Genomic DNA, 23,943 nt, shown 5'->3' on the forward strand with positions numbered 1-23,943 from the left:
CCACCAGAATATGTGAAAAAGGGAAAAAGCCAACGTTTGCACGAGTCTTGGGGGGAGATTTCAGTGACCGTGTAGAAGAGGTGTCTTTCCAAAACTTGGGCAGGAGAGTGAAGGCGCTTCCTTCCCATTGCTGGGGCTTCTCTGTCCTTTCCTTGCACTTAGTCAGCGCGGCGGTTGCTGCAGGCATCGTCTCCCCTTGCTCCCCCTGCCCGAGTCGGGAGGACGCCAGCAGTGATTCCCAGGCTGCTGCCAGGACGGGCACCGGCCGTTTTCTCTCGCTCAGTTGAAGCATCCTTGCAGCCTCCCGGCCCGTTCGGCATGTCCGCAGCGCCGGGGGCCGAGCCAGGGTCTGGCTTCTCTCAGGAATGCTCTGGGCCAGTTGGTGGAAGTCCTGCAGGCGGGTAGCCAGGGAGTGGAGAAAATCCAGTTCTCCTGATCCAGGCTTGTTCCTGCGATCCCTTCCCAGGGAAACGTTCGCACGTCTGGTGTGCTGGCTCGGGCGGATTGTTTGGGTTCTGCTGTTTTTGTTTTTCAGGGGTTTCTGGGTGTTGGGTTTTTTCTTCTACCAATTGATATCCCTCATGGGAAGGAGTTGCTGTTTTCCAGCCAGCTGTATTTGTGAGCAACTGAGAACAGCATCCGATAATGGAAAGAGTTAGGTAACCTTCCCAGTGAGCAGCGCTACCTAATACGGCCATGTCTGGCCAACCTGGGCTTGGCCTGCCTGCGCGGCTGGCGCGGGATGCTCGGTCATCCTCTGCTGTAGGCCACGTGCAGTTAAAAGCATCGCTTAATAGCTGGAGAGTTGTCATTATTATTTCCACATGGAGCCAGTGCAGGGGAGGTTTGCCGGTCCTTTGTGTGAAGCCCAGCGGAGCTGCAGGTGGCGTGTAGCCAGCAGGATGGAGCTCCGGTGGGGAGCTGCTCCTCTCCTCTTGTCTCGTGCCATCAATGAGCTGCTCCTCTCCTCTCGTCCCCTGCAGTGCCCCCGTCCTTCTCCTCGGCAGAGCCTGCTGCCGTGTCCGTGCTGGAGGGGCAGTCCGTCAGGCTGGCCTGCGAGTGCCACGGGATCCCTGTCCCCACCCTGGGCTGGCGGAAGGACGGTAGGGTCCTGCTCCTCAGCCTCATCCCTCCACACACATGTGTTGACCTACCAGACAGATGTTGGTCTCCTCAGAACGAGGAGTGCTTTACGCTGGGCAGTATCCAGCTTCTGGGTGGGACCTGGTCCCGATGGGAGTCTGAAAGGCTGTTGTCTCCTTCCCCGGCAGGTGAACCCCTCTCTGCCCAACCTGGGAGCCCAAAGCTGGTGTCCGCGGGAGGGAGGATGCTCTACATTGAGAAGGTGGTGGTGGTGGACAAGGGGACGTACACCTGCGAGTGCAGGAATGCCGCTGGCAGCAGCAGCAAGGAGCATCACCTGGAGGTGCACGGTGAGCCAGTGGGCTCCAGAGACACAGAGGACCTGTTGGGGTGTCTGAAGGTGCCGTGATATCTCTCAGCACAAAGTCCATCTGGACCCAAAAGTTCATAGCTGTTGCCCACTGCCTTGGGTGTTTGGGGAAGGATGCTGCTATAGCTGGGTTAGCTTTGCCCCTCCAGGTTTCCTCTTGGCTCCAAGCTGATCACGGCTGGTTTTCACTCCAGCAGCCCAATTGCACTAGTTGCACCCACTCACACTTGCTTTGCCCTCCTGCTGCCACCGTTCAGACCGATGGTGTTCGTATATCCACTTGCATGTGGCCAAGGGAGTTGCTAGTGTCACCTCCACCTTGTGTCTCTCTGTCCGCAGCGCTGCCAAGGATCCAGGGCAGCAGCAAAGCCCTGAGGAAGGTTTCTGTCATCAAGGCTGGCGAGACAGTTTTGGAGTGCGAGGCCGTGGGGACGCCACTGCCCACGGTGATGTGGGTGAAGGATGGGCAGCCCCTGGCTGGTGGGAACGGGATCCTGCTTACGGAGCAGGGGAGGCAGCTGCGCATCCCCAAGGCGGAGGTGGCCCACACAGGACGCTATGCTTGTCTGGTGGCAAATGCAGCGGGGCAGGAATGGAGAGAGTTTGACGTTGCGGTGCACGGTAGGGGTGTGGGACAGGGCTGGCAGCTGGGGGGTACGGATGCAGGCAGGCTTGGGAGGGTGGTGATGTCGCACAGCACGAGTGTAGAGAGCAAGACGACATGAACGTCTTGGACAACGCAGCACGGAACATCTTGAGTCAGAAAGGAGGTGTTCCAGGCATAGCTGTAGAACTGGCTTCATCAGGCAGGAGTTTCTTTCCAGGGTCATCAGAGCAGACCATCTCATGCTTCATAAAGTCATCTACTTTCCAAGGACTTGGGGAAACCTCATGGGTCAAGGTACCAAGCGCTTGAGCTGGAAAAGGCCTGAGGTGGCTCGGAGCGTGTGGCCAGCTTGGTGTCACACCTATAAGCGTGGGCTTGGGAGTGCGGGTAGGTAGCGCAGACTTGCTGTAAGTCACCTGTCCCACAACACCTTCAAAGTTGACAACTTCAGATGATGCTCACGGTCCTTCTGGTCTTGTGTCCTCAAACTGTATGAGCAGTAAGGTGGGAACGAGCCAGGATTACTCCCTTTGCCTTGCTCCCCTGCTGTCTTGGTTGACTGCTTTGTAAACAGATGTTCATCCTTTTCTGCATCCCCAGTTCCTCCTGAGTTCGTTCAAGGATCAGGATCGACAACCAACATCAGCGTGTCTCTGCATGGAGCCCTGACGCTGACCTGTGAGGCCACTGGTGTTCCTCTGCCCACAGTCACCTGGTCCTGGGAGGGCTCTCCCATCACCCCCAGCGAGCACACACGCATGCTTTCAGGTCAGGGATGAGGCGTGGATGCTCTGAGAGGTGGAAGCTTTGGGAGCGTATTTTGCCCCAACGCTGATGGGTGTAAATGTGGTGGAGCTCCGGCCCTGCAGGGGCACTGCTGGGCTGGGCCCGTGCCCGGATCAGGGCTCTGAGACCTCTCTGCTCTGTGCTTCCAGGGGGCTGGGTGCTGAGGCTCAGCCGCGCACGAGCCCAGGATGCTGGCCACTATTCGTGCCTGGCCAGCAACCTAGCTGGGGAGGCCAGGAGGCATTTCTACGTGGAAGTCCTAGGTAAGGAGGGGTCCTCAGTCTGCTGCAGGATTCCTGGTGGGATTTCAGAACCTCACCCTTGCAGGGACAGTCATGAGTTAAGACTGGGAATGGTGGGAGCTGCAGTGCCGGAGTTCTTTGTGCCTTAACATGTGAGCTTGGAGGCTCAGTGAAACTGGTCAGCTGCTGAGGTCCCTGGTGGCTTGTGTTCCTAGTTCCTCCCCACATCGAGAATGAGGATGAAGAAGAGACCACCAAAGTGCCCGAGGGTCACCCTGTTACCTGGTCCTGCCTGGCTGCCGGTGAGCATCGCATAGGGAGTGGAGGTGGTGTGAGCAGGTGGGAGATGGGGCTCAGGGGCCTGAGTCTCCCTTGGGGGTGTGGAGCAAATGGATGGCACCAGTCAATGATATGAAAAATAGCTGAAATCGGCTGAAGAGGATTTTTGGGATAGTTCCTGGCTTTGCAGTTGGGCTGTCCGGGAAGTGCTGGGCCCACGCGGGGAGCTTGTTCCACGACGTAACCTCCAATCTTTCCCAAACAGAGCTAAAATTCCTCTAGTCTGGTTTCTCCTTTAGTGATGGGAATAATCAATCACCTCCTACTCAGGACAGTTTTCTTTCTTCTTGCTGGCTCATCCAGCAGCCTCTGAAAAACTGATCCAGATCATGATAATTTTGGATTTGGGCTGATGTCCCTGCTTCCCAGAAAAGCTCCAGCACATTGACCCGGGTCATGCTGTGCTCACACGTGGAAAAACTTTGCATGAAGGCCAAAACTTGCTTTCCACCCCACACAGGCAACCCCCAACCGAAGATCACCTGGCTGAAAGACGGTCACCCTCTGCCTAATGGAAACTCCTTCATCTCCCCTGATGGCTCCACGCTCCACATCCCTGAAGCCTCCCTGTCTGATGCTGGCCGTTACTCCTGCATGGCCTCTAGCTCTGTGGCAAATCAAACCAAGCACTACCTGCTAGATGTTTCAGGTATGAGATGCCTTTGGATGGAGGCAGTCTCGGGTGTGAGCAGGGAACAGGGACTTAGAGGGCGTTTTAATTGCTTGTCCCAGGTAGGTGGTGAGGATCACTTAACCCTACAGCCAGCAGCATGGCATGAAGTTCTGGACCTGCTAGAAAGCCCTCATGAGACCTCCTTGAAGGACATTAAAGGGCCTATCTAGTGCAGGATCCATCCATCCACCCATGATGGCTCATGGGAAGGGGAAAGAATTTCTTCTGTGTCCCCCGTGGAGGGCAGAGGCTGAAGCTGGGCTTATGCTCCACGTACTGTGCATTTCACACACTGTGGTCAAGTCCCACTCCCTGAACTTTAATCATGCTCTCTGGTGGGGGGGAAGAGAGGACAGGGGATCCTAAGTGGGCGCTAATGCTCATCTGCAATGCAAACACGTCTCTGCAGCCAGTCCCACATTTGCTGGAGATGCCGCTGCTGCTGCAGAAGAAGTCACGGTGATCATCAACAACCCCATCTCCCTGGTCTGCGAGGCTCTGGCATACCCATTCCCCAACGTTACCTGGCTCAAGGATGAGGTTCCCCTCAAAGTGTCTAGAAACATCCAGCTGCTCCCTGGTACTGTGGTGGTGTCTGCAGGCTCTGCGTGACTGCGTTGTGGTCCCTTCCTCCATGCCCAGGGGAGTGGGAGTGGGGTCTTTTCTGGGTCTGGCTGTGGTCCAGGGCAGTGAGGATGGATGGTGAGAAGTCATCGTCCTGCAGGACACAAGGGGCTCAGGCCATCAGGTGGATGCTTGTCTTCCATGTGCTATATCATCTGATAATAGCTAGAGCCTCCTTGGCAGCACCAGTGAGACAGCACTGGTTTTTATAAGCCTGGAAACTGGGCTCTAGAAGAGCACTAGATCCCCTCGAGTCAGGTTTGCAGGTGATCAGCGGGTCTCTTAAGATGTTTTCTTGTGCTGCATGGGGATAGACAGCTGTGGCTGTGTGTGGCGACCCTCTGAGGAGACACCTTTTGCCCAGGTGGCCACGGGCTGCAGATCCTGAATGCCCAGGAAGAGGATGCGGGCACATACAGCTGTATCGTGGCCAACGACGCTGGGGAGGCTGTGAAGAACTACGCTGTGAAGGTCCTGGGTGCGGGAGCTCTCCATGTTCTTCCTAATTCCTGCAGCGACCCCACCACCGTAACTGGGCCAGTGCCTTTTCCTTCCCTTGCTGTGCCTTCACCCTGGGGAGCTGCACCTCTTGCAGCTGGTGCTCAGTCACAAATATACCAGGATGTGGCCCCAAAAAGCCTCTGGTCTACCCTCGGGAGAGCAACGGGGTCTGTCTGAGGGTGTCAGCAGCACCCCAAGGTGCTGCCTGTCAGTGATTAGGGCAGAGCAAGAGCTTCTGCGGCTCTTCTCTCATCCCAGATGTGTCATATCTCCCCACTAGTTCCTCCTTGGATTGCCAGAGATGACCCTTTGGGGGAATTTGCCATGAAAGAGGTAAAAGCCAGGGTCAACAGCACGGTGATGCTGGAGTGTGAGACCTGGGCTGTGCCTGAGCCGACCATCCGGTGGTACAAGGACAAGCAGGTGAGGCCCTAACTGCAACCAGGGAGGAGCTGCTGGTTTTGGGGACCCTCCCAGGTGGACAGAATTGGAAGATACCCTTTATATGGCTGCCTGGGCTCTGTCCCACTCATGGCTGCGTAACCCTCCTCCTGTTTCTTCCTTGCCTTGGGGCTGGGGTCCTTGTGCAGCTCCTGGAAAGTGCTGGCCACCTCCAGATCCTCAGCGAGGGGCAGGTCCTGCAGATCAAACCAGCCAGCGTCTCTGATTCCGGGCATTACACCTGTGTGGCCACCAACGCCGTGGGTGAAGATGACAGAGACTTCATCGTGCACGTCCAAGGTGAGCCCTGGGTGGCTGGCAGGTGCCTGGAGCAGCGGGTAACTCGGCGAGAGGAGGGATCTTTAGTGGGGTCTGTCGTGGGAGCAGAGCAGAGTGAGCAGGAAGAGGGTTTGTGTCTGCTGGAAAATTGATATCTCCTTGGTTCCAGTCAGGCCTGGGCAGATGCTCTGGTTGCACCTGGGGGTGCAAGTCCCCATTCCACACAGCTGACCACAGCCTGTCCCTGCAGTGCCACCCCTCTTCCAGCAGCAGATGAGCCCCAACGAAGCCCTTGAGATCTTCTACCGGGAGGAAGACCAGGATGGGGAGGTGACGGAGCACCGCCAGGCCATCCTCGACCAGCCCACTGCGCTCTACTGTGACACCAACGCCATCCCACCCCCCCGGCTCACCTGGTACAAGGATGGGGAGCCCCTCTCCCCCGGCCCGGGGGTGCAGATGCTGCTAGGTAATGGGGATGGACCCTCGGTGTGGGGTTTGGGAGCACACCTGCAGCAGCTTTGTAGGTTGAGAGCATCCGTAGCGTGGAGGCTGGATGCCGTCCCCTTGCCCCTGGCAGTGTGCACAGCACCCGTGGGACCTGCAGGGTCACCGGGGCTGCACAGGGGTCTGTGCACAGCGAGAACCCTGCAGAACCTTCCCCGACCCTGCCCTGTGCCGCAGGGGGCCGGGTGCTGCAGCTGCCGGCGGTGCGGGAGGAGGACGCGGGCAGGTACACCTGCGAGGCGGCCAACGCGGCGGGACAGGACCGCCTGCACTACGAGCTGGAGGTGCTGAGTGAGTACGGGGCTGGGGCGTGGGGGTGAACGGAGATGTGTGACAGCCCCGTAACCGCCTGCTTCCAGCTGCCCCGGCCATCCAGGGTGGCACAGAGGACCTGGCTGAGGAGGTGACAGCCACCATCAATGGCACCGTCCGCTTCAAGTGCGAAGCCACCGGGCACCCTGTACCTGTGGTGTCCTGGTTCTGGAATGATGTCCCCATTGTGGTCAGCCCACGGCACCAGCTCCTGGAGGGTGGCATGGTCCTGCAGGTCGGTGTCCCTCTGGGCAGGGTCGCTGTGCCAGGGGGGACATGGGAAGACACCAGGTGGAGAGGACGGGACGCTCTTCCTTCCCCAAGGAGGTGGCTGCCCTGGTCTTGCCGGGTGTTGAGGTCCCCGTGGGAGCCCCAGCAGCTCCCCGGCTCGGGGCAGCCCTCAGCGGGGCTCTGCTCCCCCTTTGCAGGTGGCCGCAGTGGAGGCGGGTGACACCGGCAGCTACGCGTGCGTGGCCGAGAACCCAGTTGGGTCGGCCGAGAAGCACTTTGCCCTCACCGTGCAGGGTAAGGCATCCCCAGTGACCCCTCCCCGGGTTGCTGATTTACTCCCTCCTCCTCCTCCTCCTCCTCCTCCTCCTCTGCCAGCTGGAGTCTCCTGTGGCTCCTGAACAGTGTGGCTGTCTCTGTCCCCCCTGTGCTTGTCACACGCACCCTGTGTGAGGAGGTGGAGGTGGTGGCACGCTCCAAGCACGCGAGATGCTCGGTGCTCGTTTCCTCCTGGGGAGCCCTGGGGACAGCTTAGCCTCCACAGTGACGGTTCCCCTCTGGCACTGTCTTTTGGGGTGTGCCGGAGCAGAAGCACCCTGGATCATGGGCACAAACCCCGAAAGTATTGACGGCATCGTCAACGGCAGTGTCTCGCTGGTGTGTGATGTCCAATCTCGCCCCGCTGGGAAGATCGCCTGGTACAAAGATGGCCATGTCCTGCAGCTCGGTGAGGAGGTGATTGTCACCCCAGGTATGTTGGGATGAGCAGGGGTGATAGCCTGTCCGTCAGGGCTTGGCATGGCCGCCAACTCTAAATGGTGGCCTCTGACTCCCCTAACATCCCCGTTTGGGTGCCACATGCCGGACTCGAGCTCAAACTTTCAGCTGTAACCACATGCTCATAACTTACTGCCGAGTGATGCCTCCTGGTTGCATCCTGTGAACTGTGCTGCTGCTCCCCAGGAGCTCAGCACCCTTCTCTGCAGTGCATAGCAGGGCCTTCGACCTCAAAGAGGGGCTTTGATGGCCCAGACGCCTCTCCACGGAGCTTGGCTGGCTGCTGGGGGATGGGTCAGCACGGTAGCCCAGACTCAGTCCAGGCTCCATCCTGCCCCGACTCCCCGCTCTCCGCTTCTCCCAGACTCGCGGGTGCTGCAGCTCCCTCGCCTGCAGCTTTCCAGCTCGGGCACATACACGTGTGTGGCGCTGAATGCGGCCAGCCGGGATGAGAAGCTCTTCATCCTCACTGTCCACGGTGAGTGGCGAGGGCTCTGCCGGGAGCTCTGCCCCCCGAGAGCACACCGAGGAGCTGACGGCAAACCCTGGTCCCTGTGTTCCTGCTCACACACCCCATCCCCGCTCCTCCTCCCCAGGACCCCCGGGCATCGAGGACCCACAGCAGGAGACGCTGGATGCCGACGTGGGGAGCCCTCTTGTCCTGACCTGCCAAGACACCGGTGTGCCTGTGCCCACTGTCACTTGGCTGAAGGACGGGAGACCGCTGGGTATGTGCCCGGGGGGCCGTGCCAGGCCGCCATCCTGAGCCTCGCCACCGCCCCACCTGAAGCCGTCCTGCCTCAGTTTCTCCATTTCTAATCCTGCTGAGAGAGAAGTGCAGGGCCCCACAGGGGAGGAGGTGCAGAGCACGGGGGGGTTGGCGTTTTCCTGGTGTGGTTTTTAAGGGGCCTTAGTTTTGTTCCAGAGGCTGAAACAATGGGATGTGGGCATGGGATGTGATGGGGAGATGAGGGGCTGAGCTCTCTGGGTACCAGCCCTTGGGTTACCCGCTGGGACAGGAGTTTGTCCCCGGACTAGTGGCTCTGCAAAGCTCCAGCAACACGTGGCACAGCCACCCTGCTCTGCAGAGCCCCGACCGCTGCTTCAGCCAACTCCCCAAACTGGGTCCTGGGAGTGGGACGGAGGGAGTGTGACAATGTGCCTGGGGGAGGGGAGGGGCGGGGGGGCTCGCTGGAGGAACGCCGCAGCAGCCCCTTTTGCCCCATCTCCTCGCAGAGAGCAGCCCGGAGCAGGGTCTGGTGTCCGGGGGGGGTCAGCTCCAGCTCAGCCCCCTGCAGCCCTTCCACCAGGGCCGGTACACTTGCCTGGCGCGGGGTCCGGCCACCACGGCGCGCAAGGACTTCAGGGTGCTGGTGCGAGGTAGGGATCCCCTGGGGTGGTGGGTGGGGGTTGCTGCAGGCTCTCCCTCGGAGGGGAGCCTTCCTCTCCCCCTCCTCTTCCTCAGCCTCCCTCTCTTCTCGGTGCAGTGGCACCCCGGATCGCCAGCGCGGGGGTCCCCAGCGAGCACAGCGTGGTGGAGGGCAGAGGGGTGAGGCTGGAGTGCCGGGCGGAGGGGCAGCCCATCCCCCAGATCTCCTGGCTGAAGGACGGGCAACCCCTGGGGCTGCAGCCCCCTTCCCGCGCCCGGTGAGTCTGGGGTGGGGGGGGGGACCACCCCACAGGCTGGCGATGCCACAGCCCCCTCCGTGCCTCAGTTTCCCCATGTGTAAAAGAGCAGCGCAAGGCTCTGCTGCCCCTCCCTGCTTGAGCTGGGATGAGCACGTCCCAGCTGTTTGTTGAGAAGCATCTTCCTGGGTTAAGTCCTGGTGTCCTGGATGGTGCTGACGCTTGGTGTGGTCATTGTTACCCTAGCAGGGTCCCAGCTCCTGTGCTGGCCTTGCAGCGCACCCCAAAATCCACAGCTTGGGTTGCAACCAAGCACAGAGCATCTCCGCCCCATGGGCATGTTAGGGATGGACACACAGGTCACTGCCCTGTCCTCCCCGCGCAGGATGTCCCCGGATGGCAGCTCCCTGCTCCTTGAGGGGCTCCAAGCTGCCGACTCGGGGGCGTACACCTGCCTGGCCCGAAACAGCGTGGGCGAAGACGCACGGCTGCACACGCTGAACGTGCTGGGTGAGCGGGGCCGGGGCACACGGGGCAGCACCAGGGCCACCTGCCCCCAACAGCCCCGTCAGCCCCTTTGTCCCCTCGCCCAGTCCCCCCTGCCATCGAGAGAGGTGCTGATGAGTCAGAAGTGGTCCGTGGCGTCGTCTCCGCAGCGGTGACACTGGAGTGCCGGGCACGGGGGTCCCCTCCCCTCCGTGTGAGCTGGCTGAAGGATGGGCTGCCCCTGCGCCTGTCACCCCGCGTCACCCTGCTCTCAGCTGGGCACGTCCTCCGGTAAGAAGTGACCCTGGAGTGATGCTTGGCCACAGGCTTTGGGGCTGGTACCCAGGTTTGTGTGCTGGGGTGGCCACGGCTGCACCCTGAGGTGGCTACCTGTCAATGTGGAGACCTTGGGGGGCAGTGGGGATCCGGAGCTGACGTCTTGTCCCCATCCCTGTGCCCCGCTCCACGGGGTAGCATCTCCCAGGCACGAATCTCTGACACCGGGCTCTACACCTGCATCGCCTCCAGCCAGGCAGGGGTGGCCGACCGCAGCTTCGTCCTGCAGATACGGGGTACGGGGCAGCCGGGGGTGGGGGGAGAGCAGAGCGGGGGACACCTGGGCACCAATTTTGCTGGCAGAGCACGTGTTGTGCTTTGCAGCCCCGTTTCCAAGCGGGGTTCCGAGCCATCCCTTGGCTGCCAAGATGGGCTCGGAGAGGACGGAGCAAGGCAGGACCAGCCTGAAAGCAGTCCTAGAGCACAGCGCAGGGAGGCTGAGCTGCCTCTGGGTGCTTGTAGGACACCGGGGAACTGCCAAACCCATCCCTAGTGCCTGGGGACCCAACTCTGCTCCCGTGGCCCCCCTAAAGGAACCCCCTCCCTCCCCAGTGCCCCCTGTCCTGGAGAGCCCTGAGAGCAGTGAGGAGAAGATGGTGGCCGAGGGCTCTGACATCACCTTCACCTGTGAAGCCACTGGGTCCCCAGCACCGGTGGTGACTTGGCTGAAGGATGGCGAGCCTCTGGCACGGCAGAGGAACCGGGTCACCAGTGGCCCGCAGCTGCGTCTGGTGGCCGTGGGGCCAGCTGACACGGGGGTGTACTCCTGCCTGGTGGCCAACGAGGTGGGGGAAGCCAGCAAAGCCTTCCACCTCCTGGTGATGGGTAAGTGTCTTCTCCTGGGGATACGGGAAGGGCAGCTTAGCCAAGTTTTTGGAGGCAATGAGGGGATGAGCCCACCTGCCTCACCGTGCACCTTGCAGAGCCGCCCCGCATTCGGGCTGCGTCCCGGCCCACCGAGATGTCCATTGCTGTGGGCACCCCACTAGAGCTGGCGTGTGTGGTGACAGGCGTCCCTGTGCCCACCGTCACCTGGGAGAAGGATGGACGACTGCTGGCGGGGCCCTGGCTCGTGTCAGGGAACGAGAGCACCCTCCACATTGAGAGCACTAAGGTAAGGGCTCCTCTTTCTTCTCCCCACCTGCATTTTCTTTTCATGCCGCGATTTTTCCCTCTCCTGGCTTTGCCTTAGGTAGCCGACGCTGGCTTGTATGTCTGCCTGGCTGCTAGTCCTGCTGGGGAGGACAGCAAGAGTTTCCATGTCAGCATCCAAGGTAGCGTGGCCCCAGCGGTGCAGCAAGGAGGGCGGTAGCGGGGGGTGCTGTGGGGTGGTCAGAGGCGTTGGGGGACCAGAGAGCCAGAGCATCCCCTGCACCCGTCCTTGGGATCGCTGGGGGCGGATGGGAAGAGCAGTGGAGATTGTCAAGTGGGATCAGAAGCACAGCCTGAGGCCGGGCAGAGCGGGGGGGCTATGCGTGACTTATGGGGATAGGTATGGAGGTTCCCAACCTACGTGGCACCCCCTGACTCACCTGGCACGTGTCCCACAGCACCTCTCAGCATCAAAAGCCTTGGAGAGACCCACAGCATCACCGCCGTGGCAGGGGGGCAGCTCATCCTGGAGTGCCCCGAGGATGCCGTGCCATCCCCCCACATCGAGTGGCACCGGGAGGGCTCCCCGCTGCGGGTACGCGCGATGGGACCTGGGACTGGGCACGGGCAGGGCCTGGGATGCACCTTCGCCCTCGTGGTAGGGGTGATGTGGGGAGAGCTGCTGACGGGGTCTCCCCGGGGGTGTCAGGAGGATGCCCGCAGGCAGGTCCTGGCCGAGGGGCGCTTCCTGCAGATCCGGGCCATGGGGGCGGCAGATGGCGGCGAGTACAGCTGCAGGGCCACCAACGCGCTGGGGGACACCAGCCTGCGCGTCCAGGTGGAGGTTCATGGTGAGAGACGATGCCCTGCCATGGGGCTTTGCCGGCAGCGAGTGCCAGCTCTGTCCCTGTTCGTTCAGGGATGTGCAATATTACGGGGTGGCCTAAGGTTGGGGTGATGGGAAGGGGGGTTGGATCATGCCCAGCCTCCGGTACTGCTCTGGGCTGATGTTCTCCATCCCCTGAGCCCTGTCTCTGACTTTCTCCGGTGCCGGCTGGGCGCTGCCACAGTGGCCCCGGAGATCCAGCCGGGCCCCGAGGAGGCGAGGGCGCTGCTGAACGGCTCAGCGGTACTGCCGTGCCGGGCGGAGGGGTGGCCCGCGCCCCGAGTGACATGGTGGAAGGATGGCCGGCTCCTGCCCCTTCGCGGGAACAACAGGTACGAGGCTCTGTGGGTTGGTGGCACCAAGAGTTGGCTCTCGGATCGTGCCACCCTCCACATCAATAGGTGTTTTGTCATGCCCGGAGCAGGGATGGCACTGTCACCCCGCGAAGGGCTGTGCTCTGTCCCCGTGGCAGCTCAGCGGACATGTGCTACATCTGGCTGCAATGCCACGTGTCACCTTCCCAGCTGTGTGTCCCCATGCGTTGCAGCCTGACCATGCAGAACCCCCACAGGGCTCCCTCGCTCTCCCTCCCCAGGCTGCAGCTCCTGCCAGACGGCTCTCTGCAAATTGACCCCGTTCAGGTCCGGGATTTGGGCTATTACCTCTGCATGGCATCTAGCCCTGCTGGCTCTGACCGGCGAGGCCTGGACCTCCATGTCCTTGGTAAGCGGAAGAGCCACATGGATCCCTCCTGGGCTTAACCTACTGCCACTGGGCTGCTCTCATCAGTGCGACGATGTGCTGCTGTCCTCTGCTCATTGCCTCCATGCCCTTCCACAGTTCCTCCCGCCATCACCCCCGGGCCCTCCAACGTCACCCTGCTGGCTCAGCAGCCGGCCGCCTTGCGCTGCGATGCCTGGGGAACCCCCGAGCCCTCCATCAGGTGGGAGAAGAACGGCCGCCCCCTGAACCCACACCTCCCCCCTGGCGCCTACAGGTACTCATGGCACCGGCCACCTCACCCACTGAAAGGTCCCACCGTAGGGTGGGATTTGCCCCCTCGCTGTGGGGCAGGGGCTGACCCCGATGCGTGCTCGGCCCGCACAGCTTGCAGTCCTCGGGGTCGCTGCTCATCGCCAGCCCCGATTCCCGGGACGAGGGGTGGTACGAGTGCATCGCCACCAATGCCGCCGGAGAGGCACGCAAGGTCTTCCTCGCATCCGTCCACGGTGAGGTCCTGGGGCCCATGGGTCTTGCCAAGAGTGGCTTTCCTGGGGTCTGTCACCACCTCAGGCGTGAGGTGGGTGTGCTCCAGCCCCCCTGGGGGGTTGGGTCCCCTCTAGAGGACTGGCCATGGTGGTGGGCAAGGAGGGAAATAGAAATACCTGTGCCCACGGGCATGGGAATGGGATCCCCTTCAGCATTCCCGTGCAGCCCTGCTCACCTCCCACCCTCACCTCTCCAGTGCCCCCTGCCATTGCCGATGACCTTACGGACGTGGTTGTCACCCGCCTGTCCCCCGCGGTCCTCACCTGCTACGCCTCTGGCGTGCCCCCCCCCCGTGGTGTCATGGAGCAAGGAGGGGGCTCAGCTGGGCAGCCGAGGAGGGGGCTACCGCGTCCTGCCCACAGGTACGGGCATGGGGCGGTCCGGCCTCGGCGCGGCGGTGGGTCCCTGCCAGCTCTCCCACTGCCTCCCCTCTGCCCGCCCTCTTCCCAGGGGCCCTGGAGATCAGGCAGGCGCTGCCCACGCATGCCGGACGCTACACCTGCACGGCCAGGAGTGCTGCTGGCACAGCCCGAAAACACCTCCGGCTTGCCGTGCACGGTACGCGTGGCCCCTGGGGGTCCCACTCCTGGGGGTCCCTCTCCCTGTGCCGTGGCCCACCTTGGGGGGGGACCCGATGGGCAGCACTTCCCTGCCACCCGCAGAGCCCCCCGCCTTGAAGCCCCTGCCCGGTATGGTGATGGTGATGGTCAACACCAGCACGATGCTGTCCTGTGAGGCGACCGGGGTCCCCCGGCCAGAGGTCACCTGGCAGAAGGATGGCGTTGGCATCGCTGGAGGTGAGCAGGAGCCCACCGGAGGCTGGCAGAGCCCCCGCTGCCTGCCAGCCTTTGCCTGGGGGAAGATTTGGGTGCCCAGGGGTTGTAGGCGCCCCAGCAACATGCTGGGTGGTACTGTGCCCGGGTCCTCCTGGCTCCCGGCTGCCAACCAAGGTGGGTGCAGTGGCCGCTGGAGCTGCTCTCCGGGGGCTGCCCAGAAAGGGGCGCTTCTGCAGGGGGAGCAGTCCTCGCACACTGTCCGTCCGCACCCCGGCACGGCTGCGCTGCCCCATCCCGCCCTTCATTCCTGCCCGATCCCGCAGGGCCCGGGCTGAAGGTCCTCCCCAATGGGCAGCTGCATCTCCTCCGAGCCTCCCCAGGGGACGCGGGCACCTACCTGTGCCTGGCTCGCAACCCCTCGGGCACCGCGGCAGGGAGGACCAGGCTGATCGTGCAAGGTGAGGCAGCGCCGGGGGCTCCAGTGCTCATCCCCTCTTCTGCTCAGCTCCTTCTCCAGCACCTCACGGTGAAATGTGGCTGTCGAGGTGTGAACAAGTCTCTGTCCTCCAGTGCCCCCCGTCATCGCAGCCGGCCCGGTGGAGCTGGCTGTCCTGGAGGGGCTGGAGGTGCTGCTGCCCTGTGCCGCCCATGGTGTCCCCGAGCCTCGCGTGTCCTGGAGCCGGGAGGGAGTCCCGGTGTGGGGCGGCGGGGGGAAGGCCACCATCCTGCCCTCCGGGGAGCTGCTGCTCCGGGATGTCCAGGTGAGCGGCGCCGCCTCCTGCAGCCAAGCTAGATGTAAGGTTGGAGAGCTGAGAAACAAGTGTCTTCTGCTGCTGGAAAGAAAGCCTGGGTGGTTCTGCACCTTGCCGTGCCCATGGCTGCTTGCAAAAATAGTTGGCAGAGGGAGAGCCCTGTGCAGTCCTTTGCAACGGGCTGGCGGCTCGGGTGGTGTGGTTTTGCTAACATGGGCTGGAAAAAGTGGTTGTGGCCAAACCTTGGCTTTTTGGGTGCACAACCACCAGCAGAGCCATAGCCCAGTGAGCCAGGGCTGCAGCTGGACCCCAGACCCAAGCTGACCCCCCCCCATCCTCACATTTCCCCATGTAGGAAGGGGATGCCGGGAGCTATTCCTGCACTGCGGTGAACTCAGCCGGGAGGGCCATCCGCCATCTCTCCCTCTCCATCCACACCCTGCCCACCTTCACCCGCCTGCCCGGAGACCTCACCCTGAGCCAAGGCGAGAGGCTGGAGCTGGTGTGTGCTGCCGCGGGCAACCCCCAGCCCCACATCTCCTGGATGGCCAACGGGCAGCTCGTCACCGGTGCGTGGCTGGGGAACCACAGGCAGAGGGGACAGAGGATGCTGAGCTTCTGGGGAGGATGTGATCCTGGCTCCATCCCTGTCCTTATCCCACCTTTCGGGGTCCCCGGGGTGCTGGGACGGCTGGCTGTGTGGGGTTAACTAGACGGTCCCTCTCTGTGCTTTTTGGGGGGGTTTGCACCCCACAGACGGTGTGTCAGAGCAGAGTGGCCGGAGCACCCTGCGGCGGGAGGCAGCCACCAGTGCCGACAGTGGGACATACGTCTGCCGCGCCGAGAACAGCGCCGGTGCCATCAGGGCTGCCACCTTCGTCTCTGTCAGAGGTAGGTGCCGGTGGGGAAACTGGGGTGCCCGGCCAGCCCTCCTCCTCTGCCACCCCTCTCCCTTCCCCAGAGGCACCCATCATATCGGGGGACCCCAGCGCGTACCAGGTGGAGCGCCCCGGGGGCGATGCCCTCCTCAGCTGTGATGCCCGGGGCCACCCCGCACCCCTCATCCGCTGGAGCAAGGACGGGGTACCGGTGGTGGCTGGCGGGCGCCTGCACCAGCTGCGGAACGGCTCCCTGGCCATCCACGCCGTGGGGGTGAGTGGGGCCTGGGGGTGCCGGTGCATTTTGGGGACCTTTCACGGCAAAGCCAAGGGCTGTGCTAACGCTATTGGTACTGCTAGAGCACTGACGTGGGGCACTACCGGTGCGTGGCGGAGAATGATGCAGGCACAGCAGCAAAGGTTGTCATCCTGGTCCTGCGGAGTGAGTGTTGCCCCCTTTTTGTACCCTCCTTTTGAGGAACTGCAAATCATGTCACCCCTCAGCCCCCTGTATTACGCCCGACATCTGGGGAAGGGCCGCAGCACCACTGGGATGGTGCGGCACTGCCCGCATCCCTCTCCCTGCCCAGGTGCCCCCACGGTGACGGTGACGCCGCAAGCGGTGGCGGCGCACGCCGGGCAGCGGGTGCTGCTGCACTGCACCGTATCGGGGGAGCCCACCCCCTCCGTGGAGTGGCGGCGGAACGGGCAGCCACTGCCCGAGGGTCCCCGTGCCCGCGTCCTGCCCAACGCCACGCTGCTCCTGCCCGCCGTCAGCCACCGTGACGCCGGCAGCTACTCCTGCATCGCTCGCAACGCCCTGGGGTCCGCCGTCGCCCATGCCTCCCTGGCTGTCCGAGGTGGGTGTCTGCCGCAGGGATGGAGGGGCTTCTGGCTGGCTCGGGGGGTTGGGGCTGCCCACAGCACCGTCACACCCCAGGGAAAGATCTCCTACACAGTGGTTTGGAGGGATATTGCCTTTCTCTGCTCACTCTAAACCCCCTGATTCGTACCCTGGTTTGCCCCCTCCTGTCTCTTCCACTGCTCATCTGAAGGTCTGAGCCCAGACGAACCCCGACCCCAGCAGCTGCCCTGTGCCCCTGCTCGCCTCCCCCCAGCCTTCCTGCCTTTGCTCCCCGTGATTAAATTCCCATTTCCCAGGGGCTCTGCTAAACGCACAGGCGCATCCTCTCCCGCTGCCTCTCCGGGAGCAGAGGGCCGGGCGAGCCGGCAGCGCGGAGGAAGCGCCGGGTACCCTGTGTGCCCTCTGCACGGCTGCTGGCGTTCTGCTGCCAGGCACGCCGGAGGAGAGGCAAATAAAAGGCTGGGGCTGGGGCCAGGACCGTGGGGGGTGATACAGCACAGCATCCTCTGACATGGCACCGTGCTGCCCGGACGATGGGGTCTTTGAGGGCTGTGCTTGCAGCCAGGTAGGGCCACTGTCCGCCTTGCTCTGGCTGCCTTCATCTTCAGGAAATCAGATTTTCTTGATTCACAAATTATTGAGAGGAGAGACGGGAAACTGCCCTGCTTTCTCAAGGGACAGCAGCGCCAACGCTGCTGCCCCTGTTCCTTTTGCCCCAGGGGAGCCGCACCGGGTGCGGGGCAGTCTGGTTGGTGTCATTAATGCCCACGAGCTTGGTGTCGCCACCCTTGACGCCAGCGTGCTGGATGACCCACACTCTGGCACCGCCGTTGTCCAGACCAGCATCAGCGGCATCCCACCCGCTGTTGGTAGGTGGTCACCCCCATCCTCACCCCAGGGAGGATTTTGACCTGTGTCAGTTGAGAATCTCGGGGGAAAGACATTTTTTCCTCCTCCCCTAAAAGTAGCACCCCCTGTCTGTGCTGTGCCCCATGGGCCAGGGGAGCTGGGGTGGCTGGGGAGGACTGGGTGCCCCCTTAGGAGGGTGCTGGCTCCGTGGTGACATCCTTTCCCCCTCACCCCCAGGGCCCCTGATGCGGGTGCTGGTCACCATCATCGCCCCCATTTACTGGTCCTTGTCACACACCAGCGGGGAGGTCCAGAGCGGGTTCCTGCTCACCCAGGGCACTTTCCGGCACGAGTCGCAGCTGGAGTTTGCCACAGGTGAGGGATGCCATGGCCCCAGCCGTGGCGGGAGCTGCGGAGCCTGGTCCTGCCCGGCTCAGCCTCCATCTTTCCCGGGGACTCAGCCCATCACTGGGCTGAGCGTCACAGCTGGAGATGGAGCTGTGTTTGGGGGTGTCGTGGGCTGCTGCTCACCATTTCCCCCCCCGGCAGGGGAGCTCCTGCGGGTCACCCACCTCGCCCGGGGCACGGATGCTGCTGGTGCTCTGCTCCTGGACAGCATGATCAGCGGCTCCGTGCCGGAGAGCATCGGCGAGGCTGTGGTGCGGCTGCAGGTGCCAGAGCTGCCCACCCTCCCCGTGGGGCCATGACTCCCATGCTGGGAGCCCGGGGGGGGTGTCCATGGCCTGAGCCCCCTCCCTGCCTCCCCCCAGGACTTCAGCGAGCGTTATGTGCAGACGGGCGCGGGGCGGCTCTCGGGGGGCTCAGTACAGAGCTTCCTGAGGGACGGGCGCCTCATCCGTGCCCGCTGCAATCACACCGTCGTGTACCACCCCCCCGCGGGCCCACAGCCCCCCCGGGTGCAGCACGTCCGTGCCAGTGCTGTCAAAGCCTCCTACGACCCTGCCGCAGAGGAGCTGCGCTTCCAGCTCCGTGCCTCGCTTGATGCAGGTAACGAGGGGGTTCCCGGGGATGGGGATGGAGATGCTGGGATCCCCTGTCCATCCTGAGTGGCTGTGAGGGTGCAAAGGCCATGCCCTGTGTCATCTTCTCTGCTTGTTTCCCAGGGGCCGATGGAGACCAGTGCCCACCGGGATTCACGCGTGGCCTCGAGCAGCCGTACTGCATTGGTACGGACCCTTCCCGTGGTGGGCATGAGGATGGGGAGGGGACCTGCTGCGTGGTGACACCTCCCTGTCCCCTTCCATCCCTGTCCCCTCTCTGTTCGCCAGACATTGACGAATGCGCCGAGGGGTCCCACGCCTGCCGCTACAACCAGCTCTGCCACAACGCCGCGGGGACCTACCGCTGCGCCTGCCCCCCCGGCTACCGCTCGCTGGGTGCTGGCTGGCCATGCCTGGGTACCAGCGGGGGTCTCAAGGGACACGTCCTTGGGTGCAGGGCCGTGGTCGCTCCCCTGCCCCGCTCCAGCCTCAGTTTCCCCGTCCAGCTGCAGCTCCTCTTCTCTTTCCTCCACCAGACGTAAACGAGTGCCTGCAGTTTCCTCCACCCTGTGCCTTTGAGTGCCGCAACCTGCGGGGCTCCTACGAGTGCCTGTGCCCCCCCGGCAGGACCCTGCTGCCGGGCGGAGTGTGCGGCACAGCAGGAGCGGATGGAGGGGCCGCAACAGGCAGCACCCCCCGGGACCCCCCCCCGCGCTGGCTGGGGCCGAATGGCCCGCGGGGACGGCCCTTCTACACTCAGCTCGCCCTCCGGCGCGTGGCCAAGGCTGTGGGGCTGGGGGCCCGGGGCACCCCCTGCCCCGTGGGCTTCGTCAAGAGGAACGGCACCTGCAGCGGTGAGTGTGCATTGGGGAAGGGCTTCGCAGTGAGTTTGGAGGCCACTTTGTGCCCAAAAGGTGGCTCCTGTGCTGGGCGCTGCCCTGTGCCCCGTTTTGTTTGCACCCCCCGTTCGCAGGGTGGGGGTCTCCCTGGGCTTGGCTGTGCCGGGACGGGGAGGGGGAGCCAGGCTGCCCCAGGGCAGTGGGCACTGGAGGGGACTGACACTTCCCCGCTTGCCTTCACCCCTCTCACCCTGCAGACCTTGATGAGTGCCAGATGCCGAACCAGTGCCAGCACGAGTGCAGAAACAGCCCGGGCAGCTACCGCTGCCTCTGCCCCCCCGGCTACCGGCTGCTGCCCAACGGGAGGACCTGCCACGGTCAGTGTGGGGGTGCTGGGGCGATGCCCCTGCCCTGGCGGCATGCCCGTGTCCCTCAGGGTGTGAACCCGGTCCCCACGGTGCCCTGGATGTCATCTCTTTGGGACTGCAAGTCTTTCTCCTTCTGGGGGAGGGTTGTTCCCAGGCTCAGCACCCTGTCAAGCCTGGGCTCTTTTGTCTTGCTGCCCCCCTGTCGGAGTCTCCAGGCGGGGGGGGGGGAAGCGGTGATGTGAATCCCCATCTCAGCCTGGGGCACAGGGGCACTCCGGCACCCTCAGACCTCTGCTCTTTCTCCCTACAGACGTGGATGAGTGTGCGGAGGGCACGATCCAGTGTGGCTCGAGCCAGATGTGCTTCAACACCCGTGGAAGCGCCCAGTGCGTGGATGTGCCGTGCCCGGCTGGGTACCGGAGAGGCTCCAGCCCCGGGTGAGTCGTGCTGCGGGGGTCGGGGGTGCCCATCGTGCATTCTTCCTGCCACCGTGGACCCAGGTGTCCTCGCCGCTCCTGACATCCCGCTGCATCCCTTCTCCCCCCGGCTCTCGTGCAGGCTGTGTGTCGGTCGCTGCACCCCAGACTGCGGCTCGGCCGGTCCCCCCACGCTGCGGTACGAGCTGCTCACCCTGCCCCTCGGCATCGCCGCTGGCCGTGACGTGGTGCACCTCGCCCCGGGTGCTGCCCTCCGCCATCGCCCCCTCTTCACGCTGCTGGAGCGGGAGCCCGGCAGCCCCTTCGCCCTCCGCACCGAGCGGGGCCGTGGCATCGTCTCCACCCTGCGCCCGCTGCGGGACCCCGGCACCCACCGCCTCAAGGTGCAGGCGCTGGCCCCGGGGGGAGAACGGGCACCCAGCATCTTCCTCCTCTTCATCTCCGTCTCACCCTACCCCTACTGACACCGCCGAGGGACAGGAGGGGACGTGGGGTCACTTCTGTCCCTCGCCACCGCACCGGTGCAGGCACGAGGCTCAGGGAGAGCTGAGCTTGCACCTTTCCTCCCCCCCTCCCGGGACCCCCCCTTGCTTCCCCCTGCCCCCAGCAGCCCCTGCCCCCCTTGCTGTCACCCAAGGCCAGTCCCTGACTCAGCAGGGCCCTGGAGGGGGGCACAAGATGTCCCGCCAGCCTCTTGCAATCAGGTTTTGTTGCAACCCCGCAATTCAGACCGGCCGCCCGGAGCAAACACAGCCCTGGATGGCCTTGGCCGCGGTCAGCCCCCGGAGAGGGGAGGGGATGAGCCGGGTGGCAGCAGCCAGCGAGGACCCCGTTGGGGTGCAGGGTGGGGGTCCCCGGGCTGGGGAGGGCGCAGGGCACCCCGGCATTAACCACGTCTTAAATCGAAATAGCCTTGTGTTCAATTTTTTTTTTTTTTTTTTTTTGTTAACCCACCCAGTTTCTGTGCACACTTATTTATTTATGGGGTTTTTTTCCAAATAAAGGTGTTTCATGGCTAAAAATCACCTGTTCCTGAAGAAAGCAGCTTCCTTGGGTGTGCAGGAGGGGGCTGCCTCAGCAGCAGCCCTGAATTCCCGGGACTTTGGGGACCTCCCTCCGTGGCCTTGGACCACAGAAGGGGGACTGTTTGGATGTGGCAGCGCTGGAGGGCAAACGTCCAGCATCTGAAGGTCCCATCCTGCCCCAGCGTCAGGTCCCTTGGTCAGCAAGAGCAGGATGTGGCTTCTCTGCACAGGGTGCAGGTGGAGGCTGTTCCTAAAAAAAAAAAAAATTAGGTTTCAGTCCTCCTCCACGGCGGTGGTTGGAGGGACAGGGGGTGCTGCCCCCAAGGACCTGAGCCCATGGGTGCCGAGGTTTGGCCCATTGGGTCTGGTGATGGCCGTGCACCCAGGGTGAGGGTGCCGCGGCCAGGTCCCGTCACTGAGGCTCACTCTTGCTGCACCCGTGCAGGGGCACTAAGATGCCCCCAAAAGGCCCTGTCCTTTGGGTCAGGGGTTTCCCCTCCCCCAAGCCCATGCCTGCTACTGGTCGGGGGTCCCCTGGGCATGTGCGAGGGGGGAAGGGTGGTTTTGCCCCATGCACAGCCCCCTGCCCCATCCCCTCCTGCCCGCAGGGCTTCCTGCTTCTCCTCCTGATGGAGTTTCAAATAAATTCAACCTTCCCCCTCCGAGCTGGGCAGCCGCAGAGCAGCCAGGCACCAGCTCCTCTCTGCCCCCCGTTTTCCCACTCCCTGGGGCAGGCAGCTCCGTGGGGTCACCCCGGGGGGGGGGGGGACGTGGGACAGACACCCCCTCGGTGCTCTATGGAGACTGATGAGGAGGTGAGGAGTGGGGGGACAGGGGTGACATCCCCTGGAGCAGCCGTGCAGCACAACCTCTGTCCCGGCTCGGGGTGCAAGCTGTCCTGTCCCCCCCCCACCCCCGTCCTGCCCGTGTGCCCTGCGGGCAGCGGAGGGCAGGGCCCTGCCTGGGGACAGTGCCCACGGAGGGGACAGTCCTGCGGCGGCTCCGCCTGCCCATGCCGGGCTATAAGGGAGGAGGAGGAGGAGGATGCTTCAGGCACCGGACCGGAGCGCCGAGGGCAGCTGGGGAGCAGGTGAGTGTGGACATTGCGTGGAGGGTGGGCAAGGGGACCCTTTGCCTTGGGGGTCCTGGTCCCTTGTCCCTGGCTGTCCCCTCTCCACCCACCCACTGGTCTCCCGCACCCTGAGTTGCTGGAGAAGGGCTCGCTGGTCCCTGCAGGAGCAGAGCAGGGGGGAGGTCCCAGTCCCTTCCCAGCACCGGGGGGGTGCAGGCTGTAGTTAAGCCCCTTCTAGCTCAGTTTGGAAGGGGGGGGGGGGGGGGAATCGCAAGTGAGTTCCATCTCCCTGATGGGGGCCCCAGGCTTGGCCGCCTGGGACCTTGGCTGGCACCACCTCGCTCCCTCCCTGCTCTGCTCTGGGGATGCTGGGGGTCGGGATGGGGACCCCCACGAGATGGAGGAACGATGCTGAGGCAAACCCCAACACCAGCAAGGGTATCCCGCGTGCCACTGCTGCAGGAAGCCCCCGGGAGCCCCCCCATGCTGCCTGCCCCATCCCAACCCGCAGGCAGCGCTCACCGGAGCAGTGGCTGCTCTTCCAGCCCGGCTGGCGAAGGCAGTTCCCCTCTTTACCAAAGTTTCAAGCTTTTTATTCCCCTCCCTTTTTATTCCCCTGGTTTTAAAAACAAAAGTGCAGTGTTCCCGTGCAGCAGAACAGCCGGAGTCGCTCTGGTAAAAACCCTGCCCCAACTCACGCGGAAATTGCTACAGAATAATAATCAGGGTTGAGAAAGTCCCGCCACGTTCCCCTCTGCTGAGCTTTGTTTGCTCTGACTTACTACCACCTAAAGCCAAAACTTCAGGGCTCTCCCTTCCTGGGCAGGCGGGCTTGGCACCAGCCCTGTTTCTGTAGCTGGAAACACTGGTGGCCCCATGCTGTTCCCTGGATGCAGGATGTGTCCACAGGGCAAGGTGCCCCAGGTCCCTTGGGCATCGCGTGGGCAGCATAACATGTCTGAGCAGGCAAAAACCAGAGGCGTTTCCTCTAATTCCCTGCTGGGCCACTTGTGAAACGAGCGTGCCTGGTCTCAGAGGTGCTTAGTCAGGCTGGCAGCCGCGATGGCGATGCTGGCAGCCGCAGCGGGGACGGGTTTTGGGGGTTAAAGGAGGGAATTTGCTCAGGAAGGAGCCATAGGTCATGCTTTGACTGGGCCCTTTCGGGAACTGCGACTGCTTTCCTGTAAATGCCCTGGTGGGGCAGGGAACGGCAGAACTTCCCTGGGCAGGGACCCAGCTCGGCGCACCCACGGCGCCCCGAGGATAGGGAAACGCCGGTTGCACAAGCCTGGGTGCTGCCTGTGCTGCCTGCACCGCCTGCGCAGGCAGCCCCACGGGCGCGGGTGGGCTGATGGAGCCGAATTGCGGTTATGACACTGCCAGAGCCCCTTTGGCTCTTCAGCAAGAAACCGGCGGCAGCAGGTCAGATCCTGCGCCTGGGCTGGCTCCACGCCGTCCCCGCAGGACGCTGACCCCACACCGCGCTGGCAGGACCGGGGTGGTGGGGCACACGCCGGTGTCACCACATCCCGCCGTGGAAGGTGCTGGGTGGGCCAGGCTGGAGGAGGTCGGCGCGGCGCCGTCCCCGCCTGCAGAAGCGGGAGCGGGATTGTGCTG

General features: G+C 63.4%; 2 protein-coding genes across 2 annotated transcripts in view; both read left to right on the forward strand.

Moving 5' to 3' along the window:
- HMCN2 (hemicentin 2) overlaps nt 1-21,237 on the forward strand; it is a gene marked incomplete at its 5' end in the record, with an annotated part of 37,701 nt that extends 16,464 nt beyond the window's left edge. Inside the window, 53 exon segments of the mRNA XM_082492499.1 lie at nt 984-1,103; nt 1,272-1,433; nt 1,793-2,074; nt 2,661-2,828; nt 2,996-3,109; nt 3,304-3,390; nt 3,888-4,076; nt 4,510-4,680; nt 5,089-5,202; nt 5,506-5,648; nt 5,816-5,966; nt 6,196-6,414; nt 6,630-6,743; nt 6,812-6,999; nt 7,193-7,289; nt 7,582-7,743; nt 8,134-8,247; nt 8,366-8,497; nt 9,006-9,149; nt 9,257-9,416; nt 9,781-9,905; nt 9,968-10,172; nt 10,356-10,453; nt 10,770-11,042; nt 11,141-11,331; nt 11,410-11,491; nt 11,768-11,904; nt 12,019-12,160; nt 12,380-12,527; nt 12,791-12,918; nt 13,036-13,192; nt 13,303-13,424; nt 13,661-13,746; nt 13,748-13,826; nt 13,915-14,022; nt 14,127-14,261; nt 14,564-14,698; nt 14,811-15,001; nt 15,348-15,561; nt 15,749-15,883; nt 15,954-16,144; nt 16,231-16,312; nt 16,461-16,730; nt 17,455-17,604; nt 17,822-17,959; nt 18,134-18,255; nt 18,355-18,592; nt 18,709-18,771; nt 18,874-19,002; nt 19,122-19,439; nt 19,682-19,801; nt 20,103-20,229; nt 20,351-21,237. Of these exon segments, the coding sequence (XP_082348625.1) occupies nt 984-1,103; nt 1,272-1,433; nt 1,793-2,074; nt 2,661-2,828; nt 2,996-3,109; nt 3,304-3,390; nt 3,888-4,076; nt 4,510-4,680; nt 5,089-5,202; nt 5,506-5,648; nt 5,816-5,966; nt 6,196-6,414; nt 6,630-6,743; nt 6,812-6,999; nt 7,193-7,289; nt 7,582-7,743; nt 8,134-8,247; nt 8,366-8,497; nt 9,006-9,149; nt 9,257-9,416; nt 9,781-9,905; nt 9,968-10,172; nt 10,356-10,453; nt 10,770-11,042; nt 11,141-11,331; nt 11,410-11,491; nt 11,768-11,904; nt 12,019-12,160; nt 12,380-12,527; nt 12,791-12,918; nt 13,036-13,192; nt 13,303-13,424; nt 13,661-13,746; nt 13,748-13,826; nt 13,915-14,022; nt 14,127-14,261; nt 14,564-14,698; nt 14,811-15,001; nt 15,348-15,561; nt 15,749-15,883; nt 15,954-16,144; nt 16,231-16,312; nt 16,461-16,730; nt 17,455-17,604; nt 17,822-17,959; nt 18,134-18,255; nt 18,355-18,592; nt 18,709-18,771; nt 18,874-19,002; nt 19,122-19,439; nt 19,682-19,801; nt 20,103-20,229; nt 20,351-20,693 (8,213 nt within the window). The 3' untranslated portion in view covers nt 20,694-21,237.
- A 1,002-nt stretch (nt 21,238-22,239) lies between these two features.
- ASS1 (argininosuccinate synthase 1) overlaps nt 22,240-23,943 on the forward strand; it is a 28,323-nt gene continuing 26,619 nt past the window's right edge. The window contains 2 exon segments of the mRNA XM_082492508.1: nt 22,240-22,280; nt 22,282-22,344. Coding sequence (XP_082348634.1) covers nt 22,267-22,280; nt 22,282-22,344 — 77 coding nt within the window. The 5' untranslated portion in view covers nt 22,240-22,266.

Source organism: Vanellus vanellus (assembly GCF_965231255.1).
Source record: "Vanellus vanellus genome assembly, chromosome: 18".
NCBI classification, from domain to species: domain Eukaryota; kingdom Metazoa; phylum Chordata; class Aves; order Charadriiformes; family Charadriidae; genus Vanellus; species Vanellus vanellus.